The sequence below is a fragment of the Nomascus leucogenys genome, chromosome 15 (assembly GCF_006542625.1).
Source record: "Nomascus leucogenys isolate Asia chromosome 15, Asia_NLE_v1, whole genome shotgun sequence".
In the NCBI taxonomy this organism is placed as follows: domain Eukaryota; kingdom Metazoa; phylum Chordata; class Mammalia; order Primates; family Hylobatidae; genus Nomascus; species Nomascus leucogenys.
The window spans coordinates 41,048,195-41,063,995 of NC_044395.1; the positions used below are offsets into that span (position 1 = coordinate 41,048,195).

The window sequence follows — 15,801 nt, forward strand, 5'->3', positions numbered from 1 at the left end:
GCCCACCCCAAGCCAGTCAGCAGGGTACCACTATTATCGGCCTCACTAGGAACACATCGGAATTGTCAAGAAATCTCCTTTAGAAACCAGAAAGAGATGGGAAAGTACAGTGGGTTACGATAGTCTTCTATGTCTTCCTTCCTATCTTTTTTTTTAAACAGGGTCTCATTCTGTCACCCAGGCTGGAGTGCAGTGGTACATTCATGGCTCACTACAACCTCTGCCTCCTGGGCTCAAGTGATCTTCCTGCCTCAGCCTCCCAAGTAGCTAGTACTACAGACGTGGGCCACCATGCCCAGGCTAATTTTTGTATTTTTTGTAGAGATGGGGTCTCAGTATGTTGTCCAGGCTGGCCTCAAACTCCTGGGCTCATGCAATCCACCTGCCTCAGCCTCCCAAAGTGCTGGGATCACAGGTGTGAGCCATCACGCCTGGCCCTTCTAGGTCTTTCTATCTTCCTGCTCCACCATCCTTACTTAGCATGATGGTTTTTGCATTCATTTATGTAACTTAATGGATGCAAGACACATGCCACAGATCTGAACTGAATAAATGTTTTCAAGGCAGAAAGAAAGGGGCAGGGGAAGTCCCAGCCTTAGCTGTCCTTTTTATGAGGAAAGCAAAAACTTTTCCAGAAACATCTCAAAAAGACTTCCCCTTAAATATCACTGGCCAGCAGTGGATCACACTGCTACCCCTTGTGGCAAGTGAGGCTAGACTAGTTTTGACAAAGTGAAATAGAATTTCATGACTAGTTTGGACCAAAACTGTTGCCCCACCCCTCCATCGACCTTTCCTGGAGACTAATTACACTTGCTCTGAGCCCCCAGAGCACGCTGGGCCTCTCTGATCCTAGCGACATATGCACTGTACAGCGGTTGCTCTTTTTTTTTTTTTTTTTTTTTTGAGGCGGAGTCTCCCTCTGTCGCCCAGGCTGCAGTGCAGTGGCGCAATCTCGGCTCACTGCAAGCTCCGCCTCCTGGGTTCACGCCATTCTCCTGCCTCAGCCTCCTGAGTAGCTGGGACTACACGCACCCGCCACCACGCCCGGCTAATTTTTTTTTTTGTATTTTTAGTAGAGACGGGGTTTCACTGTGTTAGCCAGGATGGTCTCCATCTCCTGATCTCATGATCCGCCCTCCTCCGCCTAGCGGTTGCTCATTTTTTGCAGCCCCCACCCCTTGCTAGGATTTCTAAACAGGTGCCCACATCCTCGTATCCCCAGCACTTAGCACAGTTCCTAGCTTCATTCCACCGGTTTATTTGAGTGACTGCCATGTGCGAGGCTCTGTGCAAATAAAGCAGGCGATTGGTGAACATTTCTTGGATGGATGGAGGGATGGATGGATGGACAGATGGGTGGATAGATGGATGAATATCATCACTGTGCAGTGGTTCCCATCAGGGCAGCCTGTCTCCCCACCCCCTCCCCTCATCCCTGTCACTCCAGGCTGTCATTTCACTTTCCTAAAAGCCTTCCCTTTGCCCATGATGCCAATGACTAGCTCTGTCCTGAAGCAATAGCTAGTACTTTCCCTCCTTCCTGCCACCTAGCATCCAGCCTAACCTTGAATCAATACCAGTAAAATGGGTGTGAACGGAAGGAGGCTGCTCATTATTTGCCATTATTTACCTCTGAGTCTGTGCATTCCCATTCCTTCCCATATTAATTCTCTCCCCCGCAACACCCCCCCCCCCCCCAGCCCGCCCCGCTCTCTATCCTTGGGAACTGGTTCAACCAGAGTACAACCAGCTCATCTGCATCTGGCCCTAAAGAACCTGAGGGAGCCAGAGGCGGAGGAATAGAGAAGGCTGCATAGGAGCTGCAGCGCGGTGCGGCGAGCACACACCCCGGCCCGCGAGGCCCCGGGCTCGCCCATGAGGCCTCTGCCCAGCGGGAGGAGGAAGACCCGAGGCATCTCCCTAGGACTCTTCGCCCTCTGCCTGGCCGCAGCCCGCTGTCTGCAGAGTAAGCTCCGGGGGACGCCCCGGGTGCTGGGGGAGCGGGAATGGGTAGGCGGTCGCGGGCGGGTCCCTGGGTCTAGCAGCGGCCCCCCTGGCCCTCGCCCACCTTGTCCCACTGAGGGCGCGCGGTGAGCTCGGGCTGGCAGGCACCGCGCCGCTTCCCCGTGGGGCTGGGCGCGGCCTGGAGACCCGGCGCCAACCGTGGCGGGAGGGGCGGGAGGGGCGAGAGGGGCTGGGCAAAGCAGAGGCTACCGGCCGCGGCACCCCGGCCCACTTCGGGGCGCCCGCCCCACCCGGCGAGCCCGGCCTGCAGTTATCAGAGCTGGAAGGTGGCCCAGAGATAACCGGCTCCCAGCGCTGTGGCCACCGCCTCTGCAACATTTTTTATTTCTTTTTCCTGGAATAACCAGATTGCAGTCCGTGCGCCGCCCCCTACTGTGGGGACCCCTCTATGGCCTTCCCGGGTCATCTCCCAGGAGAATAATCAGGCCTCCTTGATCAGTCAGACGAACCCACAGCAGCCTGCTCCCGTGAGAAAAACGGTTCTGGGGTTTGGGTTGGGCGTTGTGGCCTGAAGTCCCCAGGCTGGAGGTGGTCCTCGCGACCAGCGCACCGAGCAGATTCGCTTTGGATGGCCGGACCGGAATCCCCAGCCTGGTAAGCCTGAATGTGAAGCGTAGTCCCACAGGCTCTCTTGGACACAAACAACAGATCCTAGCACAGTTTTACTTTCTCATTTAATCATTACCATTTGCACTCCCATCTTACACATGGGCCAACTGAGGTTTAGAGAATGACAGAGCAGGACCGCTGAAGGTGAGAGGCCCTGTAGTAAGAGCCAGCACTTATTAAGCATTTATGCATTCACCATCCCTCAGACTTTACAAGACCCCTCTCATTTAGTCCTTAGGGCAACCCTAATAAACTACTCTTATTCCTGTTTCACAAGTGAGGAAACTGAGGCACAGAAATGTTATAAGCCGATCGCAGTGACTTATGCCTGTATTCCCAGCATTTTGGGAGGCCGAGACCAGTGGATCCCTTGAGTCCAGGAGTTCAAGACCAGCCTGGGCAACATGGCAAAACTCTGTATGAAAAAATTAGCTGGGTGTGGTGGCCTGTGCCTGTAGGCCCAGCTACTGGGGTGGGCGGCGGGGGAGCTGAGGTGAGAGGATCACTTGAGCCCAGGAGATTGAGGCCTCAGTGAGCCCTGATCGTGTCACTGCACTCTAGCCTGGGCAACAGAATGAGACCTTCTCCAAAGCGAAAGAAAAAGAAAAAAAGAGAGAGAGAGAGAGAGAGAAAAAAATATGTTACTTATTCAAGGTGACTGAACGATCTAACACTTGACCTTTACACCTCTCTGGCTAGAACCCAGCTTCAGAGGTTGCAAATCTCAGAAACCCAGTAAGACAGAGGCATGTTCCTCTGGCAGCTGTGGATCAAGAAACAGTTGGTTGTTAGTCTCGAGCAGGTGGATGGGTGTGTTTGTCATTGCAGTGGCTTTTTCTATTATTTTTCAAACCTTTAGCACTTGTTTCTAATCACCATACTTACACATCTGTTCAGATACCCCTCATGCTCAGGGACCAGCTATTCGCGATAGTGTATAATTCATTCATTCACTCACTCATTGACTATACCCTCTCCCTGCAGGAAGCAGGCTGCGGTGGGTACCTAGGATATGGTGGTTCACAGTTTTGTTCTCAGGAAGCTCAGGTGTCATGGGGAAGACAGACAAGCAAACAAGAGGGGCAGCCTTGCAATGGCAAGCCTTGAGAGGCAAGAGGTGCCATGTTCTGGGAGCCCTAGTGTCTCAGAATCCAGACTTGAGCAAACTTCCCCAAAACAGCCCCACCCGCCCATACCTGCCAGATGGGTAGGAGCAGCTGGGGGGATGGGACGAAGGGAATGCAGGGTGTACCAGACAAAACAGCACATGCAAAACCTGGAGGCCAGGTAAAAGTTTGCAGTTTTCCATTGAGACCTGTCTCATGCACAGCAGTAAGCTCCAGGAGGGCAAGCACTCTGTTTCAACTCTGGGACCCTAGCACTTGCCCAGTGCTAGCCAGGGCCTGTACCCTTAAAAGACGTTAAATGAATGTGTGCCTGCCTGAATGAAGCCTGTGCTTTGGAGCCAGCCATAATGATGAAGAGTAGGCCTCCTCCTTCCTACCAGTTCCCTGCATGCTCTACCTCTTCTGCCTGTGTCAAAAGCTTCATCCAGAACCTCTGATATTCACTATTTACCCTGAAGTCTGAGTTAAAGCATGCCAAACACCCTGCTTTTGAAACCTTTCCCCTACAAATGTATGGGTCCTCCCAAGATTCATATATTCAAGCCCTAACCTCCAATGTGATGGTATTTGGAGGAGGGGATTCAGGGAGGTGATTTGGTTTAGATGAGGTCATGAGGTGGGATCCCATAATGGGATTAGTGTCCTTATAAGAAGAGGAAGAGAGACCAGAACTCTCCCTCCCAGCTGTGTGAGGACACAGCAAGAAAATGGATATTAGCAAGCCAGGAAGAAGGCCCTCACCAAAAACCGGCACCTTGATCTTGAGCTTCCCAGCCTTTCCAGAACTGTGAGAAATAACTGTGATTTAAGCCACATTAGTCTATGGTCATCTGTTACGGCAGCCCAAGCTGACTAGGGACAAGGACTTATGGGCTCGGAAAGCTGGCAGGCCTCCCCACCAGGCCAGGCACCTTTCTAGAACATTTGTTCATGTCCTTTCCCAGTACATTAGCCATCAGGCTCACGAGTACCCACCCAGTGCTCCCTCTCATTTGGAAGTACTTGATCCAAGACTATAGTAGGATAGTCTAGTTAATGGTCTGGGCCAGAATCAACCTGCTTTGTTCCAATCCCAGTTTCTAAGTAACAGTCAGCTCCCCCAACACACACACATATACCCAGCGGGGCCAGTCCTCAGGAAAATAGAGGAACACGGCTAGGGCTGAATCCGAAGCTGAGGAGGGAGTGGACAGACCCAGGGATGCCACAGCCAGAATGCAGCTGTGGGTTCTGGGCTTAGTGGAAGGTGGGGGCAGATGGGATGAGGAGGGAGCCAGTATAGGAGGAATCCTCTCGAGGCCCTTTATGAGACTCTGGGTCCATCACTCCGTAAGTCCTCAGCAGCTGCCCAGTGCTGCCATCCATGTGGCAAACATCTTAGAAGCACCTACTATGTTGCCGTGGGCCGTGCGCTGATCCCTGATCAAACGAGACAAATGAGGTGTGGTCTCACTCTGCACTGTCCTTTCAGATTTATAAAAAATATTTTTTGCATACATACAAATGTACTCCCTGGAAAAAAAGTGAGTTTCCAATGTACTTTTAAAAAACGCAATCATGGAGCCAGGTATGGTGGCTCACGCCTGTAATCCCAGCACTTTAGGAGGCCGAGCCGGGCGGATCACAAGGTCAAGAGATTGAGACCATCCTGGCCAACACGGTGAAACTCCGTCTCTACTAAAAATACAAAAATTAGCCGGGCGTGGTGGCAGGCGCCTGTAGTCTTGTAGTCTCAGCTACTTGGGAGGCTGAGGCAGGAGAATCACTTGAACCCGGGAGGCAGAGGTTGCAGTGAGCTGAGATCACGCCACTGCACTCCAGCCTGGTGACAGAGTGAGACTCCATCTCAAAAAAATTAAAAAAAAATTTTTTTTAATGCGATCATTCTGTACTGTTTATTCAGCAACTTAGTTTTACGCCAATGATTTTTAGCTCTATCCATGTTGATAAAGGAAGTGCATTCCTTTCAACTTCTCTACATATGTCATCATATAAATATGCTGCTTTTTACTTAGCCAGGCCCCACCGATGGACAATTAAGCTTTCAGCTTTTAGCCCTCACTCAGGGGAGAGAAACTCCTCATACAGGGTGATGTGTGCAGTGCTAGTGATGCACACATCGTATGGAAGAACTGTCAGCTCCCTGGCTGATGGGCACCCCTGCACACACACCTCCTCCCCATCTCAGAAAATGCCTGAAAGACAAAATTGAAGCTGTTGGTGGGGTGGGGGGTGGAGTCAACCGGAAAGTCACACAAATGTCTTACTTCCTGATCTCCAAGAGCCTTCCTGAGTATGCTCCCTACTGGTCTGGGAGCGGGGCAAGGGCCAGGAGGCTCTCCTCTCCATTATCCCCAGGACCTAAGGACAGCTATATCCCTTATCTGATGTAAGACTCTTTGGGGGGAAAATAAAAAACTTTTACTATATCTAAAGTCAGAATTCATGTTATAAATCAATGGCTTTGGAACTGGGCACAGTGGCACACACCTGCAGTCCCAGCTACACGGGAGGCTGAGGTGGGAGGATCACTTGGTCACTTGAGCTCAGGAGTTTGAGACCAGCCTGGGCAACATAGTGAGACCCTGTCTCTAAAACAAACTCACAAAAAGGCTTTACTACAATTTTTGTCAGCCTGGATTGAAGCTGAGTTCTTCCAAAGAGAATGTGTGTTGCTTCTGCCAGTCATGGGAGACATCCTGCCTGGCGAGTCAGAAAACACTTTATGAAGCAGGTGAGGTTGACTCTTGAAAGATGAGTAAGTGTGTATAGCAGGACAGGGTGGAGAAGAGAATTGAAGGCATATAACAGGTGCTCAAAAAATAGGTGCACAATGCCTCTGGGGACCTGACAAGGGAAGAGGGAGTGGAAGTTGCCCTAGCATGCACCCATGGGAACTTAGCCACTGCCCCACTTAGAGACCCCACTGATGCTGGAGCCCTATTGTGCATTCAAGATGCTGGCTTCTCTGCACCTGGATTTTCCCTGGAAAATGGGCTTGGGGTTGGAAAGTAATTACTTATCCAGCAGGAATGAGCGTGGGAGGGGTGGGGATTGACAAGTTTCAAGCTGGAAATGACTCTCCCCTCCTATAACTGCTTTGCTGGGCTGGGAAGGCACCCGTTATCCCTTTAGGAAAAGGAAAAATGACACACTGGACAGTAAAAGGAGCACAGGACATTTTTTGTCCATGTGTCCAGCTGGTCAAGGGAGCATACTAGCCTTTCTCTCTGCTGAGGCACACCCTGGGGCAGCTCAGGCCCATGCCATGCTGACCCCAGAGGAGCCCTGCTGCAGAGAATCCTCAGCTGACAGCACCCATGCCAATCCCAGTGGTGTGTGTAAGCCCCGTATGTGGGGTCATCTTACTCTGAGTGTACACGGACCTTGTAAGATGCCCATATCCTGCTGTAGACCAATTAGATCACTATCTCTGAGGGCAGGACCTAGACACCGTTTTGTTTTGCTTTTAAGTTCCTCAGTGGTTCCAAAGTGTGGCCAGAGAACTACTGCACTAGACTAGACCATTCCCCTCCATTAGTCTGATCCTATGGAAACAGCTGGTTCACCACATCTCCCTCCTGCTGTTCTCAGAACACCCAACGTTGTGTCTTAGAGTCTCACCTGTGTCTTTGTGGTTTTATCCTGACAAGCCTGAAAATACTTTCCCACCAGGCTGAGGGCAGAAGACAAGGCTGCTTTGCTGGGAAGTTTGGTTCGGCTCAGTAAATGGTTTCTGAGCACGCACTGTGCCTAGAACAGCTTGCCAAGAGCTGGGGTAGCAGCGGGGCCCTGCACTGAGGGATCGTAAGTCAAAACCTAAGCAGCTGATTCACTGTCAGATGCCCTGGGGGCACTGAGAAAGGCAGCTAGCTCGGTTTGGAATGGGAGGAGCTTCTTGAAGAGGAGGCCTTGATGGCAAGGTAGGAGGTAGTCAGGTAAGGAGAGAGAGAGAGAGAGAGAGAGAGAGTTCTTAGCACTGGCGAATTGTGAGGACAATCACTTTCTTTGTGGGCCAGTAGAAGGAGTGATCATTCTTTAATCAGGCTTTTCGACTCGTGTTAATTTCCTTGTATTCAGTCTAACTAGTTGTCTGATGGTTAAGGGAATGGAGCTTGGGAAGGTCTTGGAGCTTGGGAAGGCTTTGCATCTTGGGTGGAAGGTGCTGGAATAATTCCTCCAGTAGACCCCTACACTAGTGCCAGAGGAGAAGAGAGATGTGGGTCCTTCGGCACTAGGCACGGGTAAGGGGACCTAATGTCAAGCTCCTCTGACAGTTTGCCCTTCTGTACTCATACAAGATTCCTGCCCCAGACTCACTCCGGGACTGGATCACATTCTTTTTGAAAGCCAATGCCTCAAAGCAGAACACCGGAGCTCCTCTCTCCTCTCCCCATCCACCAAGCCTTCCACGCACTTCGGGATGGGATTTCAGAGGTTCTTGAACCAGAACTTGCTCCTTTATGTCAGGTCTATTCAATTCGACAGCCTGTGCTTGTATGAGTCACATCATATACTGCTATGTGCTGGTGATTCGGACATAAGCACAATGTGATACCTGCCACACTTTCTAACAGGGGAGACGGGCAGTCAGTCATCTAACGTGAGTGGAAGGCTGGCATGAGCTGTGCTGTGGGAGCCTAGTGGGGCCTGGCAGAGGAGATGACATTAAAGATGGGCCTTGAAGAATGAGCAGGAACCTGAGAATGGGAAAGCGGTGAGCTGAGCTGAGGCTGAGTGAATAAAGGCCCAGTGGGGGATGGTCCGTAGTTTGGTACAACTGGAATTGGCGGTGAGGAGTCATGGGAGATGTAGATGGAAAAGAAAGTTGGGACCAGATTACTGAGGTCTGTCAGAGCCAGGGAAGACAGCTAGATGTGTGGTTTAGAAAGATCATTGATAATAGCCTTCAGCCAACTGAAGAGATGAAAAGCCAGTATCTCCTCAGTTTTTTATAACTTAATAAATAACAATTACAAGACAATAATAACTGTGACTGCTTACCAAGCACTTCATGACAGGCACTGTAACAGCTGCTTTTGATTCATCTTCAGAGTTAGCCTGCAACGAGATGCCATTAGTCCTTATTTTATAGGTGCAGACACTGAGGCTCAGAGAAGTTGAGGGACTTGCCTAAAGACATTCATTCATTCATTCATTCAGGTACATATGAGAAGTCCACAGTGCCAGGCACTGTGCTAGGCCCTGGGGATTCAATGGTCACCAAGACGGACCAACCCCTGTGTTCACATAGCTGACGGCAGATCGAGGAGGATGAACCATTCATCAAGAGGAATTGCAACAGAGGGGGATAAGTGTGTTGCTGGAGAGAAACAGGGAACAATGGGAACACAGAAATGGGACCCTTAACCTGGTGCTAGGGATTGGGGAAGGCTTCCTGGAGGAAATGATGTTTAAACAGAAACCTTAAAGAATAAAGAGTAATTGGCCTAATAGTTTTTCTGGAGGAGAATTTAACCTGTGGTATCCAGTTATGCATGTGCCTGAATTCTCTCTTTTTTTTTTTTGAGACAGAGTGTCACTCTGTCACCCAGGCTGGAGTGCAGTGGCGTGATCTCAGCTCACTGCAACCTCCGCCTCCCAGGATCAAGTGATTCTCCTGCCTCTGCCTCCTGAGTAGCTGAGATTACAGGTGTGCACCACCACACCCAGCTAATTTTTATCTTTTTGGTTTCGCCATGTTGGCCAGGCTGGTCTCGAACTCCTGACCTCACGTGACCCACCTGCCTCGGCCTCCCAAAGTGCTGGGATTACAGGCGTGAGCCACTGTCCCTGGCCCTGAATGATATTTTGATCGCTCTATACCCCTCTTCCAAGTGCCTTCAGGCATCCTATAAAGTCCCCCCAAAAGAATTGTTGGGAGATAACAACACCTTATTTTCTCCCTTATCTTCCTGTTCAACACACATTTACTGACCACACCTTCTAGTTCCCCATGCTGGCCGCTGGCCCAGGCCTGACTCAGTCTTGCCACCCAGCTTTGCAGAGGGCAAACCCAGCCAGCTCCCAAACCCCTCGCATGCTGGTGCAGGGTGAGGCAGTGGCTGCTGTCATGCTTTGCTTCCTTGGCATCGGATTAGAATGACGGCAGTGGCTTTTACATACCCTGTGGTCTTTCAGAAAAAGAGTCCAGCTTTCCAGCAAGGTGGCTCTTGTTGGTGCCTGGAAAAGGTGTGGTAGGAAGATTCTAGAAGGAATTCCACAGGGAAGAATTTCAGGTCACCCAGTCTTGCCACACTTCAGAAGTGAATCGAAGGTTTACAAATGCTTATTCCAGTTCTATTATGTGATCTGGAGCAGAAGAACCAGCCTCCTCCTCCAACACTCCAGGTCTCAGATCTTCTGCTTTAATCCCTGTTACAACCCCAGCTTCTGCTTACATACCCCCAAGGATGGGGAGCTCATTACTTTACCAAAAAATCCTGTGCATCTTCAAAGAATTCTCATTAATAATAGCTACTATTTATTGAGCTATCACCAAGTGTTAGAGACTGATAAGCTCTTTACATATATTGTCTCATTTAAACTTTATTCTGCTGCAGGAGGTGGGCCCAGCACTGTTATATTATCCTTATTTCCTAGGTACCATAACAGAGGCTGAAAGAAGATAATTCATTTACCCCAGTTCACACAGGTGTTACTGGCACAGCTAAATTTTGAACACCAGTTAGTCTGACTCTAGAATCCATGAATGCAACTGTTCTACACTCACTGCCTCAATTCTGTTCACCAGAACCTGTGTCCTTTCACTCTTGATCCATTGACCCTGGTTCTGTTAATGACCGCGTGTCCCAAAACTTCCCAGGAACCAAGATAAGAACTGCTGCATCACAGACTAGGCCCTGCCTGGCAGGTACGGTGTTAGCAGGGCAGTGTCAGAGGAGAGGAGGGCCTGGCCTCCTGGGACCCTGAGGGCATCCTTGGTGTCCTCTTCGCCCTGAGGTCTTACAGAATCCTTTCAGCCAAAGTTCTAAAAGTACAGTTCCAGGACCACCAGCAGTGTCACCCTACTGAATGAGAAACTGGGGACCGGGCCCTGCAATCTGGTTCAGTGATCACCTCCAGGTGGTTCTAATGGAGCCAAATGCTGAGAACCACTGTTAGAGTTTTGAAGAGGGTGGAGGAAGCATCACCTAGGTGTTACCAGAAGGAAATCCTTGAGTGAGTTGTCCAGGTCCTTGGTGTTTTGAACAAAGAATTCAACAAAACACATGAAGTAACAAAGGAATGAAACACAGGAATGAAGCAGAAAAGCAGGGATTTGTTACAGCAAGAAGGCACTCCGCAGGGTGGGGGCAGCCTGAGCCAGAGTTTACAATGTTTTCTGGGTTATAAGTACTCCTTTTGAAGTCCCTGTTGGTTACCTCTTACCTGGATGAAGGATTAGGTTCGTGGCTAATTACAGGCTGAAGTGAATTGGTGGCCTATGCAGATAAAGAGATGGCCCATGCTTGGCCAGAGGCCAATCCAAGGCACTCTCCCTTTCCCTCTGAGATCTGGAGGAGAGGGAGAGGCGTAGAGAGAGTAGCCTTTGGGCCTGCGAAGGTGGGGTTTTTCCTTTTGATTTAGCTTTAGGACGTTTTCGTTAATTGGCCTTAGGTGCCTTGCCCCGAGACCCAGGTGTTTTCCCTTTTATTTAACTTTAGGAAATTATCATGAATTGGCCTCAGATTCCCTGTCCCAGACCTTGGTGTTGTCTCTTGATTCAGCTTTAGGAAGTCAGCACGAATGGGCCCTAAGTTCCCTGCCTGCAGACCCTATTCTCCTGCCTCAGAAGCACTTGTTAGAAATGCACTTTTAGGACTCACCTCACCCTACTGAATGAGAAACTGGGGATCTGGCCCTGCAATCTGGTTCAGTGATCACCTCCAGGTGATTCTAATGGAGCCAAATGCTGAGAACCACTGTGTTAAGAGTTTTGAAGGGGGTGGAGGGAGCAAATGGAATGACTTTGCCTGCCTGTTCTTCCTCCTAAGCCCCCAGAGCATCCCTAGAAATAGGACTAGCCAGATACAGTAAAATTTGAGTGATGCCAGAAATAGTCCACTTACCCCAACTATCTTCCTGAAAGAGCTGTCCCTAGTGTCTCCAACATTGCTCTTTCACATAGTTCTTTGGCTTCAGGCTTTGTGCCTGCTGTAAAGGAATTCTAATAAATGGTCTTCAGCTGCTAACACCTCAGTGTGGATTAGCTCTGTGATTATCAATCTTGATGCATGCTGGAAACACATGGGAAGTTTTAAAAAATCACAGAGGCCTTGGTCACACCCTCAGATGCTGAGTTAATTGATCCAGGAGAGTGTTGTAAAACCTTCCCCAGATGATCTAATGCACAATCAAGTTTTGAAAACAACAGATTAGCTGATTCAGTCCTTTCCAATCAGAAAACTGAGGACAATTATTTCTGGAAATAAAAGCCACAGAAGGGCATTTGCTAGGGTGGCTTAAACAACAGAAATTCATTGTCTCCAAGTTCTAAAGGCTAGAAGTCTGGGATCAAGGTGTCAGCAGGGCTGGTTAGTTCTGAGGCCTGTAAGAGGGACTGTTCCATGTTGCTCCCTGGCTTCAGGTGGTTTGCTGGCAATCTGGCATTCCCTGGCTTGCAGATGCATCCCCCGATCTCTGCCTTCATCTTCACACAGCATTCTCTCCATGTGCATGTATGTCTCTATATCCAAATGTCCCCTTTTTAGAAGGATCATATTAGATTAGGGCTCACTGTAATGACCTCATTTTAACTTGATTACCTCTGTTACAACCCCATCTCCAAATAAGGTCATATTCTGAGTTCTGGTTAGGACGCCAACATATCTTTTTGGGGACACACAATTCAAACCATAACAGGCAAAAAGGGCAGGAGCTTTGGGTAGAGCACAGGTCTGAATGGAACCAACTACTACCTAGATTCCATCCTTACCTATAGCCTGCAGTTCCCACCCATGCCCTACCAGGCCTGATCACGCCACTGCCCCACTTCCTCAAGCTGGCACTGGTGGACTATGATAATATTTCTTTTTAATGCACCTCATAGAGAGTGCTTACTGCGTGTCATACTCTGAGTTTTCACAACCATGCAAAGCAGGCGTTGCTATTCCCACTTTACGCCTGAAGAAACAGATTCAGGGAGGCCAAATAACTTGTAAGGAGCAGGAGACACCCAAGGGAAAGTGCATTCAGAGGGAAGTAGAGGTACCTGCCATGGGCAGAGGTGCCAGGCCTCTCCCTAGACCTGGAACCAGGACCCCAGAAGCCATATGTGTCCACGGCAGCAGCTCCTTTCCCCAGCAGTCCCTGGGCCGCAGGAGCCCAGTCTCTCCTGCTGCCCGGCAGCCTCTTGCCAGGACCAGCTTTCTCTGTTCCACTTACTGTGGCCTCCAGGAAGCAGCCTGTCTCTTGGGGCCACCATAGGGCCCAAGAGGCCCCGCATCCTAAGTTCACACTCTTGGGACAGAGAATCTGATTGGCCCAGTTCAGATCAGGTATCAGCCTTGGGCCAATCACTGCAAGTGGGTTCTCAAGGCCCTTTCTGCAGGGGCCGGGCTGTAAGAAGAGCCTGGCGCTGCTGCCTGGGCAGCTGAATTCACTCATTAGGGACTCCGAAGTGGTGCTGGAGTGTGGGCCCAAGAGCAGGAGCTCCTTAAATGTTGGTCCCCGACCCTGTCCTTCCCCAAATGCTTCTTGAGTGGAAGGAGACTGAATTCTCTTGGTCTGGAATCAGGGCTTGTGCCCCTGGAATTGTTCCTGGCTGTCAAGCTTTCTTATCTGTATGGTTTTGTTTATTCATTTTATTTTTTTGAGACAGGGTCTCTCTCTGTCACCCAGGCTGGAGAGCAGTGGTGCGATCTCAGCTCACTGTAGCCTTTACCTCCCAGGCTCAAGTTATCCTCCTCACCTAAGCCTCCCCAGTAGCTGGGAACACAGGCGCCAGCGCCACCACACCAGGCTTTTTTTTTCTTTTTTTTTTTTTAGAGATGGGATTTCACCATATTGGCAAGACTGGTCTTGAACTCCTAGGCTCAAGTGATCTGCCCACCTCGGCCTCCCAAAGTGCTAGGATTGCAGGTGTGAGCCACTGTGCTCGGCCTGGTTGCTTTTTTGTTTTTGTTTTTTGTGGGTTTTTTTACGATGGAGTCTGGCTCTGTCGCCCAGGCTGGAGTGCAGTGGCCTGATCTTGGCTCACTGCAACCTCTGCCTTCCGGGTTCAAGCGATTCTCCTGCCTCAGCCTCCCGAGTAGCTATGTCTACAGTTGCCCCCACCATGCCTGGCTGATTTTTGTATTTTTAGTAGAGACGGGGTTTCTCCACATTGGCCAGGCTGGTCTCGAACTTCTGGACTCAAGTGATCCACCCGCCTTGGCCTCCCAAAGTGCTGGGATTACAGGCCTGAGCCACCACGCCTGACTTTGTTTTTTAAATTGAATCATTGACAGAAAAGCCACGAAGTGGCTCGGAAAGGGGAAGGGGTTTGTGCAGAGTCGCCCAGCTATAGCGTGTGCAGCCCAGATAGAACCTGGGTCTTTCGGCTCCACTGTATGTGCTCTCCCCAGCAGGGATTGGGAGGGGCCTTTTCTGGCTTTCCCTGCACACTCCCACCCCCACCCCCCTGCATCTTGCCCTCTTCTGCCACCCTCTGCACCTGCCGGCACATCTCTTGGCCCCCGTTGCTCTCAATCAGTTGTGCCACGCAGTTGGCTGAGTTTCCTCTTAAGAGTCAGAGAAGCAGTTTGCCTGTTTTATTTTAAAAATTCCTTTTTTTATGGGTGTGTTTGCAACAACCTGAGGCACACCATGAATTATCTTCTGATTAGTCCTAAGATTCTTCTGGGTGTGGCTGGCATATAGCCCTGGTATACCCGTGCCTACAATTTATTATTTGTGGGGTGAGGGCACTGTGCTAGGCATTCGGCATACTGCATTCACTTTCATTCTTTCTAACACATCCGATCTGTGAGATATCTATGGACATCCTTGTTTTACACATGAGGAACGGAGAGTCAGTGACTTTGAGCTAATTTGGCCAAAGTCATGATATTAACAAAGGGCAGATCGATATTGGAACCCACTTCTGTTTGACTGATTTCCTCTGAAGCCCTTGCTTCCCTGACATTTCCTGGGATTCCTTCCCTATGTGGCCCCAGTTGCCAGGAACTCAGAAACTGGGCTCTGTGTGCATGAGGGCATACGTAGAAGCATGGGTGCATGCACATGCATGTGTGTGATACAGGGATGTTTACACAGAAGGATCAAAAATATATTTCAGGCTGGGCAAGGTGGCTCACACCTATAATCCCAGCACTTTGGGAGACCAAGGTGGGCAGATCACCCGAGGTCAGGAGTTCGAGACCAGCCTGGCCAACATGGTGAAACCCTAGCTCCACTAAAAATACAGAAATTAGCCAGGCGTGGTGGCACACATCTGTAATCCCAGCTACTCAGGAGGCTGAGGCAGGAGAATCGCTTGAACCCGGGAGGTGGAGGTTGCAGTGAGCCGAGATCGTGACACTACACTCTAGCCTGGGCAACAGAGCAAGACTCCATCTCAAAATATATGTGTGTGTGTGTTTGTGTGTGTGTATATGTATTTTTTTTTTCAGACAAAAAGAAGGAGGCAAATTGGGTCCCAAGGGTCACACAAGAACTGGCTGTGGAGTCCAAAGTTCTGATCCTGTGCTCAGATTGGCATAGTTCTGGGTTCTGTACCCCACACCCCCAGATCAGATGTACAACCCTATAAGGGGAGTCACTGAGCAGAAATTCTCATCCATGTTCCAGGCACTCTGCAGAGTTCTGGGGCTGCAACAGGGAACCAAATAGGCAACTCCTGCCCTCATGGAACTTACAGTCTAAAGGGAGAACAGATGTCAAATACCCACACAAGTGTATACTTACAAACTGTAATAGTTACTATGATGGAAAAGTGCTATGAAAACATACAAGAAGAGACCTGACCTAGCCTGGAGTTGGGATAGACTTCCCAGAAGAGGTGATGATTGAGATCTGAAGGATGACTAAAGGT

General features: G+C 49.9%; 1 protein-coding gene across 1 annotated transcript in view; it reads left to right on the forward strand.

The window, feature by feature from the left end:
• Window positions 1–1,762: 1,762 nt before the first annotated feature.
• The window catches only part of VSTM5 (V-set and transmembrane domain containing 5), a 32,239-nt gene continuing 18,200 nt past the window's right edge, over window positions 1,763–15,801 (forward strand). The window contains exon 1 of the mRNA XM_003253001.4: window positions 1,763–1,969. Within this exon, the coding sequence (XP_003253049.1) occupies window positions 1,879–1,969 (91 nt within the window). The 5' untranslated portion in view covers window positions 1,763–1,878. The remainder of the gene's footprint in view (window positions 1,970–15,801) is intronic.